Source organism: Bos grunniens, chromosome 11 (genome assembly GCF_055505025.1).
Source record: "Bos grunniens cultivar Pamir isolate PY7600 chromosome 11, Bosgru_T2T1.0, whole genome shotgun sequence".
Classification (NCBI taxonomy): domain Eukaryota; kingdom Metazoa; phylum Chordata; class Mammalia; order Artiodactyla; family Bovidae; genus Bos; species Bos grunniens.
The window spans coordinates 85258947-85284209 of record NC_141175.1 but is presented as its reverse complement, the minus strand read 5'-3'; the positions used below and the strand labels follow the sequence as shown (position 1 = coordinate 85284209).

Genomic DNA, 25263 nt, shown 5'->3' with positions numbered 1-25263 from the left:
TTCTTTGGGATTAGAATGAGAACTGACCTTTTCTAGTCCTGTGGCCACTGCTGAGTTTTCCAAATTTGCTGGCATATTGAGTGCAGCACTTCATCTTTCAGGATTTGGAATAGCTCAACTGGAATTCTATCACTTCCACTAGCTTTGTTTGTAGTGATGCTTTCTGAGGCCCACTTGACTTCACATTCCAGGATGTCTGGCTCTAGGTCAGTGATCACACCATCGTGATTATCTGGGTCATGAAGATCTTTTTTGCACAGTTCTTCTGTGTATTCTTGCCACCTCTTCTTAATATCTTTTGCTTCTGTTAGGTCCATACCATTTCTGTCCTTTATCGAGCCCACCTTTGCATGAAATGTTCCCTTGGTATCTCTAATTTTCTTGAAGAGATCTCTCGTCTTTCTCATTCTGTTGTTTTCCTCTATTTCTTTGCATTGATCACTGAGGAAGGCTTTCTTATCTCTCCTTGCTATTCTTTGGAACTCTGCATTCAGATGCTTATATCTTTCCTTTTCTTCTTTGCTTTTCACTTCTCTTCTTTTCACAGCTATTTGTGAGGCCTCCCCAAACAGCCATTTTGCTTTTTTGCATTTCTTTTCCATGGGGATGGTCTTGATCCCTGTCTCCTGTACAATGTCATGAACCTCCGTCCATAGTTCATCAGGCACTCTATCTATCAGATCTAGGCCCTTAAATCTATTTCTCACTTCCACTGTATAATCATAAGGTATTTGATTTAGGTCATACCTGAATGGTCTAGTGATTTTCCCTACTTTCTTCAATTTAAGTCTGAATTTGATAATAAGGAGTTCATGATCTGAGCCACAGTCAGCTCCCAGTCTTGTTTTTGTTGACTGTATAGAGCTTCACCATCTTTGGCTGCAAAGAACATAATCAATCTGATTTCGGTGTTGACCATCTGGTGATGTCCATATGTAGAGTCTTCTCTTGTGTTAACATGATGAAATATATATAAATCCCAAAACCATTTTCTTAATGAGGAAACTCTAGAGGTATTTCCAAGATAAGGAATGGATAGCATGGATGCCAATACATTCACTAATTTCTTTGTTTCAGTACAGGCATTAATCAGTGAGTAGATGCAAGGAATCAAAGTATAAGAATAAACAAAGAAACAAAAGTATATCTGCACATGATATATTACGTTTGACAAACTGAAGAGAATGAAAGATACAAATAACTCAAACACATCATTACAAAGATATCAGTTCTTCCTGTTAATTGAACCCTCCCCCCTCCTCCCTCCCCATACCATCTCTCTGGGTCGTCCCAGTGCACTAGCCCCAAGCATCCAGTATCATGCATTGAACCTGGACTGGCAACTCGTTTCTTACATGATATTTAAAAAAAAAAAAGATATAAACAAGCTTTTTATGGAAGTTTATAAATTGATGCTTAAATTTTTATAAAGAAACCAAATGTAAAGAATAACCAAATATACAGAATAAAAGAGAAACACTGAAAAAGAAAAATTATGAGAGTGGACCAAACCTATCAGACATTAACGTTGAGCCTCTATAATTAAAAGAAGGAGATGCTAAAGTGTAAATAGACAAATACACTAGTAGAATAGCAGAGAAACTCAGTATCAGACCAAACTTTATATGGAAATTCACAATATGATAAAAAGCAAAGATGGACTTTTTAATAAAGGAAGCTTGAATAGCCTAGTTACCACTTGGAAAAAGAAAAAAAAATTAGATTTGTACTTTACACTATATAGCAAATACATCACTAACTTAAAATGCATCAAAGATCTAAATGTAAGCACAAAACTATGTAGAACTGTAAGAAAACATGAGTGAATTCCTCTTGGTGAAGAAAAAGTCTAATTACACCTCAAAATCTATAGGCAATAAAAGACTGATAACTCTGACTATATGAAATAAAATGTTTTTGCATGTTAAAAAAAAATACCATAGCTGAAAAACTGGGAGAAAATATTTGCAGCATATACTACAGACTAAACCAAATATTCTTTTATATATAAAGAAACTGTAAACATCAAGGAGCAAAGGGCCAAAATCCAACAGAAAAGTGGGAAAGGGACAGTATCAGATAATTCAGATTAACATGTAAATGGCCTTTAGAAATATGAAAGTTGCCATGTATAATCAAAGAAATGCAAATTAACAAAACCACTGATACGCCATTTTTCACCCTTAAGATGGGTGAAAAAAAGTATTGACAATATACTCTGTTGGCAAGGCTGTGAGGGGACAGTTCCTCTCAATACCTACCACTTGAAATGCAAACTTTACAACCCTTTCTAAGGGTTATTTGGCAATGCCTACTAAACTGTGCTCACCTTTCGATCCTGCAATCTCACTTCTTGTAATCTGCCATAAAGATACATCCCTAACAATATGAAAATTATGAATGCACAAGATTTATCATTGGTAATTGGGAAATACAAATGGAAAAAATCTAACTACCCATCCATAGCAAAGTGACTACTGCTGCTAAGTCGCTTCAGTCGTGTCCAACTCTGTGCGACCCCATAGACGGCAGCCCACCAGGCTTCCCGTCCCTGGGATTCTCCAGGCAGGAACACTGGAGTGGGTTGCCATTTCCTTCTCCAATGCGTGAAACTGAAAAGTGAAAGTGAAGTCGCTCAGTTGTGTCCGACTCTAGCGACCCCATGGACTGCGGCCTACCAGGCTCCTCCATCTATGGGATTTTCTAGGCAAAAGAACTGGTGTGGGGTGCCATTGCCTTCTCCGAGCAAAGTAACTAAGCCACCTACAAATAGAGTCCTGTGCAGTTGTAGAAAGAATGAGAAAGGTCTCTGTGAACTGTTATGAACTGATTTTTCCAGGATATATTAGTTAAGTGAAAAAGTACAGAACATGTCTCTGATATAGTGCCCATCATTTAGGTAAGAAGGAAATAGGAAGAGAGATCTGTATTAGCTCATTTGTGTAATTAAATATAGGAAGGTTAAATCAGGAGCTAATGACAGGTTCAGTGTAAAATTGGTGTCCTGAATCCTGACTGAGTTTTTTCAGTTTTGAAAAGTATAGCTAACTACAATGTTATATTAGTGTCAGGTATATAGCACTGTGATTCGACATTGAATAACTTTATGAAATGATCACCATGATAAGTCTAGTAACTGTTACCATATAAAATTATTATAGTACTGGCCATATTCTTTATGCTTTATATTACATATCCATGATTTATTTATCTTCTAAGTGGATGTCTGTACCTCTTAATCCTCTTCACCTATTTTACTTAAAACTCCCCTCCCACTTCGCTCTGGCAACCACCAGTGGAATTTCATTTTTTTACTCCCTATCCCCTCCACAATATGTCCTCTCTCCCTGCTCTTCCCTCCCTAACAATAAAAACACCCAACAGGAGATCTACCCTCTTAACAAAGCTTTAAGTTCACAATATAGTGTTACTATCTGTGGCTATCTGTTGCAGAACAAAGCTCTAGAACTTACACTTTATACTTACTGAATAGCAATCCCCAATTTTTTCCCCCAAACTCCTGGAAACCACTTCTATTCTCTGTTTCTGTGACTTTGATTATTGTTTTTGGCCAAGGATAGATTTAGCTTTAAATTAGGAGCCAAGGTCTCAAGGGCAAGGGTTAGAACAATTTAGTCAATTGCCTTTTAAGGGACTGATTCTGTTGTTAATGTGTTAAACATTTCATAGATAGATCTTCCAACTCTTAAAATCAGTGCAAATGAGGAAGACGAGATTTTAGATTTCTATATGCAAAACCCTGATGACTTCCCCTTGGAACTGATGGAGTATGTGACTTCAGTTACCTGTAAACAAGGCTTCCTATCCCTTTGGGGCCCTCAGTTCTGCTGTTTCCACATTAGAAACTATGGTTAAAGGTTAGCAGCTCTGACAGTTCCTTGATAGAAAGTAGTATCTCCCCTGTCCAGGATATTATGATCAAACACCTGTTGAAAAGCAAATAGAACTAGCCTTATTTTTACAATTTGGAGCATATATTACCTGGGGAAATAGCAAGACAAAGGCAGAAGTAATACAACCTGAGAGATGGGAATTCTAATACCTTATGGCTACCACTATGCTTATATATCCTATCAATTGGGATAGCAAAAAAAAAAAAAATAGTAACATTTTAGACAGGCAGTCACAAGTGTGGAAAAAAGATTTGCATCAGTTCATTTCAGTCGCTCAGTCATGTCTGACTCTTTGTGACCCTATGAACTGCAGCACGCCAGGCCTCCCTGTCCATCACCAACTCCTGGAGCTTACTCAAACTCATGTCCATTGAGTTGGTGATGCCATCCAACCATCTCATCCTCTGTCATCTCCTTCTCCTCCTGCCCTCAATCTTTCCCAACATCAGGATCTTTTCCAGTGAGTCAGTTCTTCACATCAGGTGGCCAAAGTATTGGAGTTTCAGCTTCAATATCAGTCCTTCCAATGAATATTTAGGACTGATCTCCTTTAGGATGGACTGGTTGGATCTCCTTGCAGTCCAAGGGACTTTCAAGAGTTTTCTCCAGTACCACAGTTCAAAAGCATAAATTCTTTGGCACTCAGCTTTCTTTATAGTCCAACTCTCACATCCATACATGACTACTGGAAAAACCAAAGCTTTTACTAGATGGACCTTTGTTGGAAAAGTAATGTCTCTCCTTTTTAATAAGCTGTATAGATTGGTCATAGCTTTTCTTCCCAGGAGCAAGCGTCTTTTAATTTCAAGGCTGCAGTTACCATCTGCAGTGATTTTTGATCCCAAGAAAATAAAGTCTGACACTGTTTCCATTGTTTCCCCATCTATTTGCCATGAAGTGATGGGACCAAATGCCACGTTCTTAGTTTTCTGAATGTTGAGTTTTAAGCCAACTTTTTCATTCTCCTCTTTCACTTCCATCAAGAGTCTCTTTAGTTCTTCTTCACTTTCTGCCATAAGGGTGTTGTCATCTGCTTATCTGAGGTTATTGATATTTCTCCCAGCAATCTTGATTCCAGCTTGTGCTTCATCCAGCCTGGCATTTCACATGATGTGCTCTGCATATAAGTTAAATAAGCAGGGTGACAATATACAGCCTTGACATACTCCTTTCCCAATTTGGAACCAGTCTGTTCATTAGACCGACCCACATTTGCATCAGACAGAGCCAAATTTAAATCCTGATTCAGATACTTATTGAATGTAATCTTGGCAAACTCCTTACTTCTCTGGGCCTCAGGTTCTGTATCTGTAAGACAGAAGATCACCCATTTTGTTGAACTAAATAAGCCCTGTGTATATATAGGTTACTTACTAGGTTTGCAATCAGTGTGGGGTCATTCTGTCCAATTCTTACCTCATAATTATATATCTTTATTCATTTCTGTATTTTTTCTCTTTTCAGTTCCCATTCACTTTCTAAGCTATTGAATGACAGGGATTCCCCATGCTTGACTCTGTGTTTCCTACTTCCTTCATATTCCATTGAGACTTTCCCCCGTCCTTGGTTTGAGTTATGATTTTCTTTCCCTGAGAAGAAACAGTATTAGTATAAGAACTGTTTATATTGATCAATACCAGGGAAGAATACTGCAAAACGACATTGATTTCTAACTTACAGATTATTCAATATCACGAGTAGACCTTATGTAGACCTTATGTATGACCAGTGTCACTTATGTAGACCTCCTGTGCATAAGACATGGAGATCAAGTCATAAATGATACCTAGAATTTTGAAGGAGTTTAGTTATAAACAAAAATATAATCAAATATTAATATACAATTTTTATGATGAGATTTAAATGATTTTAAATGAAAAAATTTTAATAGTAGAAACAGAATGATAATATTAAAATAGAGAGGCATAGACTTTGCTGTGGGGCATTAGAAGTTATTAATTATGACCAGAGAAATCTTTGCAAAGAAGATGCACTTAGACTGGGTCTTAAAGGAGGAAAATTTCAAGAGGGAAACCATTTGAAAAATTGATTATTTGATGATTTAGCTTAATTTTATTCAAAGCATATGAAAGGGAAAAGCAGGGATCAAAGAGATCTAAGCAAACTATATACTGTTCCTCATTTTAATTTTTCCATCAGATAGAAAATTGTTACAGGACCACGATTTGTGAGAAAAAGCATTTTTGTCCCCACTGAGTCATTTACAGAAAGTCATAAAAAGATCCAATATCAGGAAATTACCTCTTCTCTTATTGAGACTAGCTAAGGACTTGGTTTAATGGAAACCACTCATTAGAGAGACAAGGGTAATAGTCTCAGTTAGGATTCTCTCTCATCTTGTTACGTGGAAACAGCAGAGCACTGAAGCCTAGCTGCAGGCTGGGGACAGATGCCGAGAATCTGGATGTGACACTGATGGAAACAGCCCATCAACTTGATGGATCAACAGTCCATCAGTGGGGACACTCTTGGAGGGAGATTCAAGTTCACATTGCACTGTGTTTTGGGTGAAGCCTGTGAAATGATTGCCATGTTGAACAGCAGCAGGAATTTATTTGAGTAAGAATATTTTGTCTGTACTTTATCAATGTGTTTGTTGCTTTGAACAGAATAGTTATGCAGGTTTACTTGTGAAGACCTTGACCTACAGATTCAGGAAAACTGGACTCACTCACAGCTGTGTGACTCAGAAACCTCAGTTTCTCTGCTAATCAAATGAACCCATGTGAATTCTTACCAGGTTTGGTGAGGAGATCAAAGGTCCAAATCCAGAGGAACACAGTTTAAAACTGATAAAAGCTTTTATTTATGTCAGTTACTGTTCAAGGGCACACCATTAAATCAACCAACAAATTATCAGACACATGCAGTGCTCTATCTTGTCTCAGGAAACCAGGGATTTTTATTCTGTGGAGAAAGCTGGAAGGTCATTATTGAGTTCTTTATGTGGATAGTTTAGATAATAGCTATAAATTATGTCTCTATTTCCTCCAAAGGACTGTCTTTCAAATTTTCGGTTGTCGACATTACTCGGCCGTGGAATCGACTTAGAGTTGCTGCCATAATTTCTTTTTTACTTAATGAAACAGAAAGAGTAGAGAATAGACTAGAAAGCAATAGAAAATACCCTACTGTATCATGGTGTAAGGATACAAACTCTTAAATGGGGAATTTATTTCATGCCTATATACATTCATATGCATGTGCACACATACGTATACACTTTGTGAAGTGAAAGTCATTCAGTTGTGTCTGACTCTTTGCAATCCCATGGACTATAGAGTCCATGGAATTCTCCTGGAGTGGGTAGCCATTCCCATCTCCAGGGGATCTTCCCAACCCAGGAGTTGAACCCAGGTCTCCCACATTGCAGGCAGATTCTTTACCAGTGGTACCACCAAGGAAGCCCAAGAATACTGAGTGGATAGCCTATCCTTTCTCCAGCAGATCTTTCCTATCCAGGAATTGAACTGGGATCTCCTACATTGCAGGTGAATTCTTTACCAGCTGAGCTACTAGGGAAGCCCACACATATACACTAGTAAATACTAGTTAGAAATATCAAATGTATTTCTTAGAATGGATTGCAATCAACACTCGAAAAACTTACCTCTAGAGGGTTAATGATGAAAGACACTCAAATTTTTTAATCTTCTCTTATTTTTCACATAAGCCTTTCTTTCTACATTCTCAATTGCTTTCTGGACATTTATTTTCTCTAGGCTATTTAGCTTTCATCTCAAACTGATACTCCTAAAACTGAACTCTCTCTACTTTCAAATAATTTTATTCTACTAAATTTCCACATCTATTTTATTCACTATACTCCTAATTACTCTTGGTCAAACCCTTTGTAATCTTGCCTGAATCTTTTTCATCTCTTCCTTATCTTGAACCATGGGGGTAAAGTGGATGTGGAACTAACATTAATTGAGTACTTGAAATTTTCAGACCCCTTGCCATATGTTTTATATGTTCCTTTAGGTAGTTGTCGTATATCCTTGTAATGTTGGCTCAAGGGTTTGAGCCAAGCCTTGGCTCAAAGAGGTTGAGGAACCAGCCCAAAGTAACAAAAATTGTATTTATGTAAGAGCTGCTCTTTTTCTTCTGTCAGCTTAGGTATCTGACTCCAAAATCCACATGCTTTCTGCTACATTTTGCCATCTTCCCAAATGTACTGCCTTTAAAATAATTTCCACGGGAACTTAGAGTGATGTTAGAGCAGTTACAATCCAGAACAATGATCACTACAAGGTCTGGGGTTATCCTCAGGACTCATATTGCTGGTAAGGATTTCAGAACTCTGAACTGTTATTTTACAAAAGACATAATTATGACACAGAAAAGTTAAGTAACTTGACTGAAACCATAGGCTACTTTGTGGAAGATCCTTGGCCAGAATTCAGGTCTTGATTTTTGTGTAATGTTCTTTTCATCTCTCTTCCTAGCCTGAGGAAGTAGAAGAAAAAGTGAAAAGGCAAAAAACAAGATATCTCCAGGGCAAAGCATTTTGGCGCACTCCAAGGTGTCAGTCTTTAGGTGAATTGGGTTCCTTATCAAATCATTAAGATCAGAAATCCTTTGAGATTTTTCTTTGAGTCACCATGGCTCAATATACTTCTAAAAACTTTTTATTGGCCAATGCTGTATACACTGTTTGAATGAAATTCCTTCAAGAAAAGAGAATGATGTTGTTAAGAGGGAGGCAGAAATCCTATAAATGAGCCTTTTAATGAGTTAAGGATTCTAAGTATTAGATAAACTCAATGAGTCTTTTGCCTTCCCTTGAGCTCCAGCTGACCAAGCAAGGGTGGGATTTAAGTCAAGCTCAAGACTGTAGAAGCACAGTAAGTGGATTTTATATGCCTGCTCCTCATCCTTCCTTTTCATCTCTTAATACACTCAAGTGTCCCAACCTTGGTCCCCTGACTCATTTATTCAATTCAACTTTTGGTGGATCCATTATGATTTTTTTTTATTATGTTTTGATTTTTCCTCAGTTCAACTCCATTTCTCTTGTCCCTTCAATGAAACCACTATATTCCTTTAAAAAAAGGGTACTTTTCATTTACTTCCTCCACTGGGAGTTGGGAGATTCTTAGTTCAGATTTCTGGCAGCTTTGCAGGCAACACTTGGTAAGGATTGGCACAGTGTTTACAAAATCTATATACTGGACTTTCAGTGTTCTTGGTATAGCCAGAAGAGGTGTATCAAAAGTATACTCTTTATTTGAACATGTTCTCTTTATGACATAAATCACTTTAAAATGCAAAAGAGTTTTGGACTATTGATGGACTCACCTGAGTGTTTAAAGACAAGAAACTGAACAGAGATTATCTTAGTAAACTGTCCTACATGTAGATCAGTTCAGTTCAGTTCAGTCGCTCAGTTGTGTCTGACTCTTTGTGACCCCATGAACCGCAACACTCCAGGCCTCCCTGTCCATCATCAACTCCCAGAGTTTACCCAAACTCATGTCCATTGAGTCTGTGATGCCACAAAACCACCTCATCCTCTGTTGTTCCCTTCTCCTCCTGCCTTCAATCTTTCCCAGTATCACAGTCTTTTCAAATGAGTCAGCTCTTTGCATCAGGTGGCCAAAGTATTGGAGTTTCGGCTTCAACATCAGTCCTTCCAATGAACACCCAGGACTGATCTCCTTTAGGATGGACTGGTTGGATCTCCTTGCAGTCCAAGGGACTCTCAAGAGTCTTCTCCAACACCACAGTTCAAAAGCATCAATTCTTCTGCACTCAGCTTTATAATCCAACTCTCACATCCATACATGACCACTGGAAAAACCATAGCCTTGACTAGATGGATTTTGTTGGCAACGTAATGTCTCTGCTTTTTAATATGCTGTCTAGGTTGGTCATAACTTTCCTTCCAAGGAGTAAGCATCTTTTAATTTCATGGCTGCAGTCACCATCTGCAGTGATTTTGGAGCCCCCAAAAATAAAGTCAGCCACCGTTTCCACTGTTTTCCCATCTATTTGCCATGAAGTGATGGGACCAGATGCCATGATCTTAGTTTTCTGAATGTTGAGCTTTAAGCCAACTTTTTTACTCTCCTCTTTCACTTTCATCAAGAGGCTCGTTAGTTCTTCACTTTCTGCCATAGGGGTGGTATTGTCTGCATATCTGAGGTTATTGATATTTCTCCCAGCAATCTTGACTCCAGCTTGTGATTCTTCCAGCCCAGTGTTTCTCATAATGTACTCTGCATATAAGTTAAATAAACAGGGTGACAATATACAGCCTTGACGTACTCCTTTTCCTATTTGGAACCAGTCTGTTGTTCCATGTCCAGTTCTAACTGTTGCTTCCTGACCTGCATACAGGTTTCTCAAGAGGCAGGTCAGGTGGTCTGGTATTCCCATCTCTTTCAGAATTTCCCACAGTTTATTGTGACCCACACAGTCAAAGGCTTTGGCATAGTCAATAAAGATGAAATAGATGTTTTCTTCTGGAACTCTCTTGCTTTTTCCATGATCCAGCGGATGTTGGCAATTTGATATCTGGTTCCTCTGCCTTTTCTGAAACCAGCTTGAACATCTGGAAGTTCACGGTTCATGTATTGCAGAAACCTGGCTTGGAGAATTTTGAGCATTACTTTACTAGCCTGTGAGATGAGTGCAATTGTGTGGTAGTTTGAGCATTCTTTGGCATTGCTTTTCTTTGGGATTGAAATGAAAATGGATCTTTTCCAGTCCTGTGGCCACTGCTGAGTTTTCCAAATTTGCTGGCATATTGAGTGCAACACTTTCATAGCATCATCTTTTAGGATTTGAAATAGCTCAACTTGCAGTTGGGCCTAAGGTAAAAGTGTAGTTCTTTTGTTCATTATGATTTAAAATCATTGATTACTTCAGATGACAAGACCACTAGTTGTGAGACCATGAATACTTTTATTTATCAAATGAGAGGCCCCATTAATATCCTGAATTCAATACTGGTTTCTATTTAGAAGGAAAATAACATTCCAAAATAAATGGAGAAACTAAATATCACTCCATATCATGTTTGCCACAGTCTTTTCTACCTTTGTACTATACCCTTATGCTAATTCCCATAAGGGGCAAATAAGTACCTTTGTACTTTATTCTTATGCTTCCACCTCCCATATGGAATGCCCTTCCAGCCAACTTCTCTTCTGTAAGTTCTACTCAATTAAACAACTAGTGTTTTAAGCTTCCAGAGTCCTTGTCAAATCCTTAGGACTGGAAGTCCTAGAAGATATTTTTGTAAAACATCCTGGGTTAAGATTAATGTACCTCTAAAAGCCCCTATTAGTCAAATACTGTGTGAGTTATTAGAATGTAATTCCACCAAGAAAAGGGAATAAAATTGTTAAAGTTCCCAGCTGCACCATGAAAATTAATTTTACTGCACTAGCTCACACATATAGCCCAGCATTTTCAAAACTGTTACCCTTAAGCCCACACGGTTCAGTATTTAAATTTTCTCTAATCATTTTGAAAGTTAATTTTTTTTGTTTCCACATCTAAATGAAAATTTATATACATTTATTGAGTATCCATGATGAAAGGTGCTGCTTGGCACTGGAGGGGTTTTTTTAATGGAGATATTGTCAGTGACCTCAAATTATTGACCCATTCATTCCTTGGACATCCATTTATTGAGCACTTTCTTTGGGATAATCTTATGTTAGGTATTGGGGATATGACATTTATCAAAAAGTCACTTGGCTGTATGTAATCAACAGGAACCATGACCAAAAGGTGGTTAGACCAGGGGTCAACAAGCTTTCTGTAAAGGGCCAGATAATAAATACTTAAGGCTTTTCCATGTGGTGTTTATTGCCCCTATGTAATTCAGTCATAGAAAATACATAAGTGAATAACCCTTTTATCACCCTTTACAAAAGGAGGAAGTGGGCCAGATGTGGTCCTGGGTCTTAGTTTGCTGGTTTAAACAGATAGGTCTTTATCATTCTTAGGTAATAATGCTGCTATTGGATTTAGAAGCTTGTCAATATCCCAGAAATTGTCTTGCTTTTTTCTTGTGACAGGATGACCACTGTCCTCCAGCTATTACAATGCTACTCAAAGTAGGAATGTCAAGGAAAGGAAAGAAGAATATTGCTTTTTAAATAAAATCCTCACAGCAAATTTTGTCTCATGGGCCATAACTGCTTGCTATAATGAAGGCTGGTGATACAAACATTTGACTTTTTAATATTTATTGTGAGATGTGGCAAGGGAGGGGGGATTGTAAATGGCTTTGGAGGAAGCCAGTGTCTACTACAAATACAGTGAAAGGGAAAGTGTTCGTTGCTCAGTTGTGTTCAACTCTTTATGACTCCATGGACTGATCCGCCAGACTCCTCTGTCCAGGGAATTCTCCAGGAAAGAATGCTGAAGTGGGTAGCCATTCCTTTTTCCAGGGGATCTTCCTGACCCAAGGATTGAACCCAGATCTCCTGTACTTCTGGTAGATTCTTTACCATCTGAGCCACCATGGAAGCCCAAATACAGTGGTCAAAACAATTTTTGTCTTCAGGGAACTAATAAATAGGTGAGTTTTATTGTTCAGATGAACAATCAGCAGATAATTCTACAAATATGATGTGTAAGAATAGGAGTCAGCATAGAGTCCCATAGAAACTGACAGAAAGGACATAGCATAAGCATAGCTGTAAGTGGAGTTGGGTCAGGGAAGCCATATCTAATTTGAGTTTTTGAGAAGAGAGGAATGGCCTGTAGATAAAAGGATTAAGTAGCATAATGATGGTAGTAACAAGGTCAGCTGTTCATGGGGTTCTCAAGACAAGAATGCTGGATGATAAAGAGGGCTGAGTGCTGAAAAATGGATGGTTTCGAATTGTGGTACTGGAGAAGACACAGGACGACAGCAAGGAGATCAAACTGGTTAATCCTAAAGGAAAGCAGTCCTGAATATTCACTGGAAGGACTGATGCTGAAACTCCAATACTTTGGCCACCTGATGTAAAGAGCTGACTCATTGGAAAAGACTCTGCTGCTGGGAAAGATTGAGGGCAGGAAGAGAAGGGAGGTGACAGAGGATGAGATGGTTGGATGACACATCAGGTAGAATGGAAGGCAGAAGTCCCAGCAAAGGTAAAGCTCTGAGCTTTAACTTTGTGTGAGGGTGCCCATTACAGGCAGGGTTAAGGCAGAGTCCAAGCTGCTGCAGTCCAAGGTCCAGGACTGGCCAACAGACCACATTAAAAACTGTTATGTTTATGGGCTTGTTTCCCATTTATTAAATCCAACAGTTATATTTTATAATAATTAAAGTAAGTATGCCCCTTATACTCCAGTTCAATTCCTGGGTTGGGAAGATCCCCTGGAGAATAAAATGGCAACACACTCCAGTATTCTTGCCTGGAGAATCCCATAGACAGAGGAGTCTGGAAGGCTACAGTCCCTGAGGTCGCAAGAGTTGGACACAACTTAGTGACTAATCCACATGCCCCTTATGGGATGTTAGGGAAATACTACAAGAATATAAAGAAAGAAAGCACAAAATGAAAACCAATGATAATTTACAGATACAAAGAACTATTGCTTTTTTTACACAAATTATGCAGATTGGGCTTCCTTGATGACTCATTGGTAAAGAATCCACCTGTCAATGCAGGAGACTAGGATTTGAATGCTGGGTCAGTAAGATCCCCTGGAGTAGGAAATGGCAACCTACTCCAGTATTCTTGCTTGGGAAATCCCATGGACAGAGGAGACTGGCAGGCTACAGTCCATGGGGTCTGCAAAAGAGTTGGACATGACTTACCGACTAAACAACAACAATAGGTATTATCACCTCCTTTATGTAGACTCCCCTGATTCCTCCAGTGAAAGTAACCTATTCTTCCTCTCAAATACTGTGATGACTCCTCTGTCTTTCTGTAATGATTTTTATCATTTCTTATAACAAGATATTGGTGTAGACATCTTATTTTCTCTACAGAGTTAAGCTTTAGTTTATCATAGTGTATCCCAACTCAGTACATTTTACATATTTAACTACAGTCCATGGGGCCACAAAGAGTTGGACACAACTTAGCAATAAACAATAAATGCAGATTTTGTCCATCTTAAAAATCTAATATAAGCATTTTCCTTGACATTTGAGACATAATTTTTATAAATATAACTTTAATGATTATAGAATATCCTATTGGCTAAATAAATAACTTATTTGACTAGCTCCCTAATGTTGAGTATTCATATTTTCATTTATGTCATATTTTCATAATATGTCTAAGGCTTTGATAGACATAGTGTACATTTGTATTCATTTCTGTTGCAGTTTTAAAACATAGCCCCTAAATTTTTTTAATAATCTTTCAATGTAGAGGTGGGCTCTAGGTCCTTCCCTTTAAATCTTGGTTGGGAAAGACACTAGGCCAATTTCTGGGCCTAAGCCTTAAGGAACTAGTAGAAGCCACCTTGTGCCTCTTGGAACCCAACCTCCACATTGTGAGGAAGCCCAAGCAGCAGAGGGAGTGGCCCATGTGGAGAGGAAGTGAAGACTTCAGTCTATCCAAGCTCCCAGCTGGCCGCAACTTAACAGTCGTAGACACAGCTCTTATTGCCTCCTCTGCTCTGGGTGATGCTGTGTGGATCAGAGGTGAGCCTTCCTTGCAGAACCCTGCCCAATTCATACATCTGTGAGCTAAATATGGGCTGCTGTTGTTTTAAGCAACTAAATTTTAGAAGATTTGTTACACAGTGATAAATAACTAGAAAAATTTCCACTCATCTTCTTAGAATAGATTCCTAGAAAAGGAAAGATTGTGTAAGAGCATAGCTATTTTAAAGGCTCTTGATACATGTAGCCTTGCAGACCTCTAGAAGAACTGTGTCAGTCGCACTCCTCTCATCTGTGTATGAACATCTCTTTCACTGTACACTTGCCAGCATTGAAGATTATGTTAAAAAAGTACTTATTTTATCTTCTTGAATATTAACTTTTTACTTATTTAATGTATTTCTACTGGCTATTTACTTTTGTGCCATTTTTCTTTTTGATTTGTCCTTTAATAAAAGAACACTATTTCTTATCATATTTCTGACACATTTCCCCAGCTTATTTGATTTGAAAACGTTTATCTTTTTAATTTTGCTTACAGTTTTTATGGAAATGAATTTACTATTCTGTAATCAATGTCTCGTTTCCTTGAAAGGACAAGCAAAGAAGGATAACTCATACAGAATTACCAGAAATTACACCTGAGGCTCCTATAGAGACAGCCAACTTCACAAAGCAAAGCAATCTGTCGATGTCACATGCATAGTGCAGGCAACTATAGATCCCTCTCCAGAGGTGACTGTGGCAGTGATCCTATCACCAGGGAAGGGCAGTTCCTTTGGGGACTATCAACAAATAACTCTTCTGAAAACATAGTTGAAACCACATGACCTTACCCAAGTCTATGGATTGATTATACCTGAATAACAAGTTATCCCTTCTTTGATACACTTCCCATATACCAGGATATTTCTAGGAAGCAAACACTGTCCTCAAATTTAGGAATCCACATTTTAATGGACTTCTATGTTAATATATATAGAGAGAGACTTAACAAATTTGAGGGTTTAAGTTTTATATGTTTCTTTAAAAATTATAAACTTAGAGTGTAACATTAAAATACTTCAAAGAAAATTATTCATTTCCATCGCCTAGACACATTGATATTAATATTTTAGTGTTTTTTCAATAAGCAGTTTTAATGTTTGAATTCTTTTAGTGTGAACTGCTACATATCCTGCAGTTCTCACTCAACAGTAAAAGAAGTCTCTTTGCTTTGTTATTCAAAACATTCCTAAACATTTTAATAGCTCCATCATGTAATCTATACTAAGTTATTCTTTTTGTAGCATATATTTAGCTTTTTTTTTCCATTTGTGTCACTTTTAGAGGTTATCCTATGATGAATATCTTTGTGCTTTCTCCACATTTATTGTTACTCTTTAGGTTACTTCCAAGAAGTGAATTATGGAGTCAAACCATGTGAACTTCATTGTCTCATAATGTATGTGGACAAATATGAATATTTACTTTTTCAGAAAGAAAACTTTGATGTTTTCCATATATTTAGTTTTGTCTAGCTAGTTTAGGTTAAGGCCTTTAGACTGATATCATTGCTAGCCCCAGACCTTAATAAGGAAGGCAGGAAGAGGGGTGAACTTGGCAGTGCTCAGAGGATGGGTTTCAAATGAAAAATTACGTGTAGAAAAGTGGAGATTTGGAGACAGAGATTAAATTGTTCTCTAAGTATACTCCTCAGGGGGTGTGGAGCTGGAAGTTTATTTAACAACTTCCCAAAGCTTCCTTATACAAGGCAGTGATTTAACTGGGTTGTACTACTGACATATGGACTCTTCATGCGAAATGCCAGGCTGGATGAAGCACAAGCTGGAATCAAGATTGCCGGGAGAAATATCAATAACGTCAGCTATGCAGATGACACCACCCTTATGGCAGAAAGTGAAGAGGAACTGAAGAGCCTCTTGATGAACGTGAAAGAGGAGAGTGAAAAGTTGGCTTAAAACTCAACATTCAAAGAACTGGATTATGGCATCCAGTCCCATCACTTCATGGCAAATAGATGGAGAAACAAAGGAAATAGTGACAGACTTTATTTTCTTGGGATCCAAAATCACTGCAGATGGTGACTGCACTCATAATATTAAAAAGACGCTTGCTCCTTGGAAGAAAAGCTATGACCAACCTAGACAGCATATTAAAAAGCAGAAACATTACTTTGCCAACAAAGTCCATCTAGTCAAAGCTATGGTTTTTCCAGTAGTCATGTGTGGATGTGAGAGTTGGACTATAAAGAAAGCTGAGTGCCAAAGAATTGATGCTTTTGAACTGTGGTGTTGGAGAAGACTCTTGAGAGTCCCTTGGACTGCAAGGAGATCAAACCAGTCAATCGTAAAGGGAATCAGTCCTGAATATTCAGTGGAAGGACTGATACTGAAGCTGAAACTCCAATACTTTGGCCCTACCTGATGTGAGAAACTGACTCATTGGAAAAGACCCTGATGCTGGGAAAGATTGAAGTCAGGAGGAGAAAAGGGAGACAGAAGATGAGATGGTTGGATGGCATCACTGACTCAATGGACATGAGTTTGAGTAAGCTCCAGGAGTTGGTGATGGACAGGGAAGCCTAGCATGCTGCAGTCCACGGGGTCACAAACAGTTGGACACAGCTAAGTGACTGAACTGAACTGATGGACTCTTCAGAAGTGACAAGAATTCCATGGAAGAGACACAAATGAGCCCATAGACTGTGTTGGTACAGTGAATCAGCATTTGCAGCACCAGGCCTGCCAGGCTCTGGTTGATGTATTTGAAGCCCTGTGTTCCTCTTGGGCATCTGTGGACATACAGGATGGATGGCCAACCACAGAGAATGTACCCATGCTCACAGAGGGAAATCCTCATACAGGAGCCACCGAGGGGGCTGTAGGAAATTAATTTTCGTCAAGAATTTACTTTGTCAATTGCATTGAACATGGTGGGATTAGTAGCAGAATTTGGAAATTTTCTTTTTCAAGTTCCTACTTTATTTGCCAACAGGCTTTTCTTTAAACTCATACATGTAGCTTTTTTTGGTAAGAGTTGTGAACCAGGTTCACTTGTGGAGCTTATTACAATACATACTCTCAGACCTTACCCTTAGAGACTCTGATTCAATAGGTAGCAGTAGGGACCCAGGAATCTGCCCCTTTTAGGTGATGCTGAGGTAGGTGGCTGATGGACTGCAGGTGGAAAAACACTAATCTGGGGATTGTGAGGACCAGTTTCTTCTTTTCAGAAGGATTATTGTCCCAGCTTCTGGCAGTGCTGTCAGATTCTTCAGAGATTGCATCAGCTGCAGAAAGCCTGCTTGCCCCCATCCCACATATGGTGATGGATCCAGGCAGGAGTGCAAAGGCCTGGCCCATTTGGCTCATCAGAGGTAAATCTCATGGCTATTGTAGCTCCAAAGCCCCTCATGAGATCAGCTGAAGCCACAGATCTTGCTTCATGGCTCAACTTCTGCCTTTCCCCAATCCTATTTCTTTTTCTCACCTTACACCACAGTTGATCCTGAAGACACTTTCTAATAAATTCCCTGCACATTAAATTCCACTTTAGAGCTGACTTCTCCCGGACCTGACTGTAAACAGGGGCTCACCCAGATTCTGCCATCATGTAAATCAAAAGAGGACAGAAAAGGGCTAATTGAGATGCCCTTCACTCCATTGGTAACCCCATCTACCCACTGGCCCCTACCCCAACCACCATCAGCTTGCCTTCTGCAAGTTCTACCTCTTCTCTGTTACCTTCTGCCACTCACCTGCCTTTTCAACCCAAGATTTATCCTTTGTTCATTCAACTGCTTAATAAACCTTTGTTAAATAGATTTTACTCAGATTTTCCCTGATTGAAAACATTATGAAAGAAATACAGGGTATACAGTGAGATTTGTTCCATGATTCCTCTCTAGAAATGTTGTGGCTTATGTCTCTGTCTTGTGATATGTATGTGATACGAGTCACAGAGTGAGCTGTTAAAAGGTTTAGTTGAGTCTTTCTGTTAATGCTTTTCTTTGCTCTGTCTTCCATCCATCCACCCTCCTCACCCACCCCATCTACCAACCATCACCCAGGAGGCAGGATAGAACAAGGATGAGGAACAGAGACTTCAGTGTCAAACTAACATGAGATACATAGTAAGAACTCAGTAATAACTGAGCTAATATTTACAGAGCCCTCATTCCAATGGCAACCCACTCCAGTGTTCTTGCCTGGAGAATCCCAGGGATGGGGGAGCCTGGTGGGCTGCCATCTATGGGGTCACACAGAGTCGGACACGACTGAAGCGACTTAGCAGCATTCTATACCATGCCCTATTGATTGAACCCTTGCCCATTCCTATAAGGTAGATACTATTATCCTCATACTCCAAGTGAGTAAACTGGAGTAGAGAGCAATCAAATAACTTATAAGTCACATGAATAGTAAGTGGCGGAGTTGAGATTGAAATCCGATAGTCTATAATTGTAAGGTATCAAATTATCAATAATATCTGTTATTAATATTATGGAATCACCATTGTTATTGTTAATATGTGGAAAGCAATTGCTTTTTTAATTTTATCAAACACTCGCCAGTGCTCTTAGAAATATTCTTAATTTGTAAAGTCAGTGATTGAGATCCAACAAAGCTCTATCCATTTGTCAAAGAGCAACATGCTTAGCCTGTTTCCAAGGTTATTGGACATGGGGTGATGTTTCAACAGTCTTCATTCACATTACTCAAATGATTAAGGTTGTCATTCTGAGAAGCATACACAATTAGTTTTCACAGAATTGTTTCTCTAAAACTCCATCCTTTTAGATGCAGGTTGCTTTCTGCAGACTATCTGTAACTGGTATCCCATCTGACATCTTAACATTCCTGGGAAATTGGTGATGGATTGGAGTCCCATCATTGCTTATAAGGAAAACAGATTTTCTAACTCCTTAAATGGCTGTTCTAGGTTTATGTTTTCATTCTCAGCTTATGTCCTTATTTACACCAGGCCTGGAAAAAAAGAGGGAAAGCCAAGTTCTGAAGCAAAACTTTGGAAACAAGATATATTCCAGCTGTTTCAGCAAAAGGAAGCAGCTGTATTCAAGCAAAGCAAATGATAAAAACTGGATTACCCTCTCCTACTGGAGACCCAAAGAGCTTCAAGATGTTTGCGGCAAAAATGGAATTATTTCACTGAGTTTAATTTCAGCTTAATGTAAGGCATCCTCTGAAATGCAGATAATTTCTCTTTAATTATCCTCCCACAGAACCAGGTCTAAAAATGGTCTTTTTAGAGAGTGACCTTTAAAAGTATGTGGAGAGTAGAGAAGATGAAGGAAGGTGCTGAACAACTGTCACCTTTCCATCAGAAGGGAGAAATGTTTTATGTACCTCATCCTTGACTGCTGGCATCATCATCATTATCATCATTACAATTACAGGTTACTGAGGTTGACTATGGGCCAGTCCTTGGGGTACACAGATGACCTCTCTTTCTACATCCTTGACTATTTATATATCAACACCTCTAACATCTGACCCAACACTGCTCGGGATAACTCTTTCCTCTCAAATTGAATATGCCATCTGTCATAGTCACTTCCCTGGTGGCTCGGACAGTAAAGCGTCTGTCTACAATGCGGGAGACCCGGGTTCGATCTGGAGAAGGAAATGGCAATCCATTCCAGTACTATTGCCTGGAAAATCCCATGGACAGAGGAGCCTGGTAGGCTACAGTCCATGGGGTCGCAAAGAGTCGGACACGACTGAGCAACTTCACTTACTTACTCTGTCATAGTCAACTGTTAACTTTTGATTAATCAGTTCATTCATGCATTGATTTCTTCATTTAGTAAAGAGTTGTTGAACATCACATACTAAGTAGGCACTGTATGAGGTGCTTACAGATGTGAGGTACTCCATCTCATTATGGGAGATGGACTCACAAAAAATCACAGTGCAGTGAGATATAGGCTTTAATGTGGGTGCTCTCAGAGAGGAGGATGTGGTCATAGCTGCTTAGGAAAGGATTTTTTCCTTTCCTAAGGAAAGGAGGAGGAGGAAATGAAGGAGATGCTGAGTGGGTTTTGAAAGGGGACATTTTCTAGATTTTGCTCAGAACTTAATCCATCTACTATGCTCCATGGAACTTGAACATTGTTCAAACATATTTTGGGGTATCTGTCCAATCATGCCCACAATGGTAGGTCATATTGTATGGCATGGATCTACGTCCTCCTTGGACTAATGAGGAATATCTAAGCTTAGCTGCACCAGTAAGATTCTTTTTTTGGGGGGAGGGGTTCTTAATTAATAGATATAGAAACTGTGACTGAGGAGTAGAGGACACTGGACCCAAAAGATCAGGACTAAAATTTGAGACTAACTTTCCACTCTGCTTGCATAACTGGTTATTGTTAAGATGGGCCCTGAGATATTGCAGCTGGACCCAAATAAATCAACAAATGAATTGATCACAGAGTGCTAACACAATGGATATGGGATTTGGTGCAGTAAGTAGAGGAAATTGGGAGCTGCTTTCAATGGTGTGGTTGGGGAAGTCTCTCTGAAGAAGTAGTACTTCAACTGAGGTCCGAAAGATGAGAAAAAAGCAGGCCATCAAAGAAGGAGGGCAGATGCCACCCAGACAGGAGCAGCAGCTGGAGCACAATATTGATAGTAGAGCAGTGTGGTTGGAGAAGTGACTGAAGAGGAGAGGTAATCTGGTACCAGTTGGTACTAGGACCTGTAGGCATTTGGTAATTTACTCTTGATGTAGAATGAAACCAGTAGCTTTTAATTACTTTTTTTTTTCCTCTCTGCAGTGGGTCTTTGTTGCTGCACATGGGCTTTCTATAGTAGCCATGAGCAAGGGCTACTCTTCTTTGGGGTGAAAAGGCTTCTCATTGTGATGGCTTTTCTTGTTGCGGTACATGGGCTCAGTAATTGTGGTGCACAGGCTTAGTTGCCTCGAGGCATGTAGAATCTTCCCAGACCAGGGATCAGTTGAACCTGTGTCCCCTGCATTGGCAGGTGGGTTCTTAATCATTGGACCACCGGGGAAGTCCTTTAGTGGCTTTTAAGCAGAGCATCAACAGTATCTGATTTAAGTTGTCTCTCCTTATCCAAGTGAGATGCTTCCAGGACCCCTGTGGATACCAAAATCCATGGATGTTCAAGTTCGTTATTCAAAGTAGCCTAGTACAGTCAGCCACTCATATCTTTGGATGTGGAACCTGAGGATATGGAGGGCCAACTGTGCTGTTGGTTCATTTCAAGCTCTCAGCAAATGACTTAGCAGTAGGCATTTCTTTTTAAAATATATTTTTATTGAAATATAGTTGATTTACAATGTTGTATTAGTTTTAGGTGTACAGCAAAGCGATTCCAATATGCATATATATATATATAAAATATCCTTTCATGCATTCTCTTTCACTATTTTTATAAGATATTGAATATAATTCTCTGTGCTATGCAGTAGATCCTTGTTGGTTATCTATTTTATATATAGTAGTGTGTGTACTTTAATCTCAAATGCCCATGCTCTATATCCCCCTCCCTGCTGTGCCCTTTGGTAACCATAGTTTGTTTCCTATATGTGGAAGCAGTAGGCATTTCTAACACATAGTGTAGACTAGCACGATCAAGCTATTCTACATGTGTCTGTAGACTTCACATGGCCCAGTCTGGCCCTTTCTGGGGGCCCAGTCTGTTACCTAGATGCCCAGATTTCAGTGGCATAGGAAACTATGATCATTGTAATAGCAATACTTATAGATCCAGACTATAAATATTTTTAATGTAACTAATTATATTAAAGCCTCATGTATTAGGTCAACTATTAATGGATAATTGGGGATAATTATTATTATCCCAAAGTCAAAAGAAGTTCCATAATTGATCCAAGCACGCAGCTGGGTTTAGGTTGTTCTGACTCTACACCAGAATATTTAACTAATCTTTTGTCTCTTGTTCTGTTAGAGCTGACTGGGATTTCGGACTGGAATCAAGTCCTATGCTCTCATTTCACAATGTGAGGCAGTCATGGCCAAGTGTTAAGTCATCTGGGTGAGGTCAGACAGCAGTTAGTTGGTGGTATGGCCTTGTTCAAGGTTTTACTTACTGGTTCTCGTAGAACTATATGTGTCCTAGTATTGCATGTACTGGACTTCCCTGGTGGCTCAGACAGTAAAGCGTCTGTCTACAATGTGAGAGACCTGGATTTGATCCCTGGCTTGGGAAGATTCCCTGGAGAAGGAAATGGCAACCCACTCCAGTACTTCTTGCCTTGAAAATCCCATGGACAGAGGAGCTTGGTTCAGGCTACTATCCATGGGGTCGCAAAGAGTCGGGCACGACTGAGCGACTTCTTAAGACTGTGATTTACAAGCAAGACAGCACACTTTTGCATTATTAACAAACTGAGATGACTTCACTGAAGAATTAACAGGGAAAAATGACTATCTATGGGAGGAAGGTTAGATAACATGTCATGCAAAGGTAGCTCAAGATCATGTGGTCCTTCATATGTCCAGAGCGACAGCCAAAAAATGAGAAGCCTCATGCAGTGATAAACATCTCAGTGCTTTTTAGTTAATCTGCATCTTATTCCACCTGGTAAAATTGAACCCCCCTCCCCCAACTTGCCTTTCATCTGTGAACACCAGTCTAGGGTAATTTTATTTTTAAGGCTTTATGGCTCTTAGGTTTCATCTTCCTATGACAGAGAAGAGGTTAATTATGAACATCTGAATGATGTTGGGTCGGTTGTTCCAAATGTGTGTTTCTGGAATACCAGATCTAGTAGGCATTATGTGAAAAAAGGGTTCTGTAGCCAAATGGGTTTGGACAAGGCTGAGCTTTACTGAGAGAATTATCTTTTTTCCTATAAGAAACCTTATGGTCTTTAATAGGTATTGTGACTCTCAAAGACAGGGGTCTAGAATATGGCATTTCCCAAACAGATTTGACCATGGAAAACTTCTCTCAGGGTTTCCACTAAAACTCTCAAAACTGTGAGTGCTGGCCAATTCTCTGACCTAATTCTCAGGCACTTAATCTGCTATAACCAGACTTGCTCTGTATAAATAAAGCCCACTCCAAGTATAACAGTAAGATTACCCAGCCCTAGTAGTCTTCATGGGTTTCTTACTCCCTCCTTTTTTAAAATCTCCCAGCCTTTCTTTCCTCATTGTTTAAAACCATTTTAGTATCAGCACATGGCAAAACATTTTTTTTTAAATTTAAAAATGCAGCCTGATGTACACATGGAAAAATCATGTAGTCTGTGTAGCATAATTTCAGAGGTACAGAAAAGGTATCTTTGCTCACAAATGTCTGTATTTCTCTTCAGCCCATTCCATGATATGAATGATATACTTAGTGACTTATTTGTAGAGAAATAAGTCTTATTATTTATAAGAAATAAAGTCTTATTGCTTTAGAAAGACTATCTTCTAGCTATTAATAGCACTGGTGAATTAGGTGCTCTAATTCTCTAATTGTTTTCCCCTGAAAGGCTGTGGGGAGAGGCCTTTGAGAAGTTAGGAATTTTGATAAGGACTGTTACAAGCCGTTGTGCTTTGTAGGTAGAGTCATGTAGCCCAGTTCCCTACTTGCCAGCCCTACTTTTCCCCGATTAAGGTGCCGCTGACTCCCTAACCCACATTACTTTGATTCTGCAATTTCCCGTGGTATATAGTAGAGGTCTGCACACTCTGGGACTTGATGGGTGTTTAACAAGGCAGATAAATCTGCATGTAAATTCACATAGCATTTTGGCCTTTTAGTTTAAACAGTAATAGTAAATCTTAAAACAGTAGTACCAGTTACTAAACAGTAAAACCAGTTTATTTTGATACCATGTGATTTTACATGATAATTAAAAGTGGTTGGAATCATGGTTAAAATGATGCATTTGAACATTGTGTCTCCTCCTGATGGTCTTTGGGATGCTGCTGGGTAGCTAGCAGCTATCTGGATAGTAGATGGACAGCTGACTCAGTGAGAGCTTTCGGGCTTATGACTATGTCCAGATCAAGGAGGAGGAGGGAAGGGGACAGGGGTGAAAAAGGGAGCGACTAAGTGTGCAGTGGAGTAGGAGATTGAGGAGTTAACTAACCTGTTTCATGGAGACATTGAAACTGGTCCCTGGAAGGGACCTTTACACTGAGTTTAATGACTGTCTTTTAGAAATGCATCAACCAGGCCAGACAGGGTAAAGGACCTGCCTACAGACACTCATTAGAGCTTGGACCAGAGTTCAAGCCTCATGCTCTGCTTTGTAAGACCACACTGCTGAGACCTACAGGCTGGGTGACCTCAAGAATGATGGAGCCAGGAGAAGATGTAGGCAGAGCGACATCTCTTCTCTGCCACCCTCATCTTCTTACTGCCCCCTTCAATTCTGCCTTCTTTCACACTTTTTTCTTCCTTTTCTTTCCATTTGTCATAAAATCAGCCTCCTCTTCTTTTAGCTACCCCTTTTGTTTCTCATTCTTTTTCACTTTATTTCATCACTCCTTTTTTACATTTTTTTATCTTCCTATAATTTTAGCTGCTTTTTCTTTCCTATGTCTTAAGCGTTTCTTCCCATGGTGTCAATTCCTGGCTTTCCAGGTGACTCAATGGTAAAGAATCCACCTGCTAATGCAGGAGACACAGGTTCAATCCCTGGGTGGGGAAGATCCCCTGAACAAGGAAATGGCAACCCACTCCAATATTATTGCCTGGAAAATCCCATGAACAGAAGAGCCTGGGAGGCTGCAGTCCA

The 25263-nt window shown here is 39.3% G+C and overlaps 1 protein-coding gene across 27 annotated transcripts in view; it reads left to right on the top strand.

The window, feature by feature from the left end:
* Positions 1–25263, top strand: part of LOC147363456 (uncharacterized) — a 257915-nt gene that overhangs the window by 108794 nt on the left and 123858 nt on the right. The window contains exon 5 of one of the 27 annotated variants that reach the window (XR_015137136.1): positions 11969–12108. The exons of 23 other annotated variants lie outside the window; for them this stretch is intronic. Coding sequence is in view for 2 of the 4 variants with exons in the window: in XM_086327326.1 (XP_086183452.1) it covers positions 16322–16472 (151 nt within the window). In the remaining 2 variants the exon portion in view is untranslated. Of the gene's footprint in view, positions 1–6544; positions 6733–11968; positions 12109–16321; positions 18241–19497; positions 19698–25263 lie in introns of those variants that run through there. 3 more of the 27 variants (XR_015137146.1, XM_086327328.1, XM_086327326.1) reach the window with 3 other exon arrangements.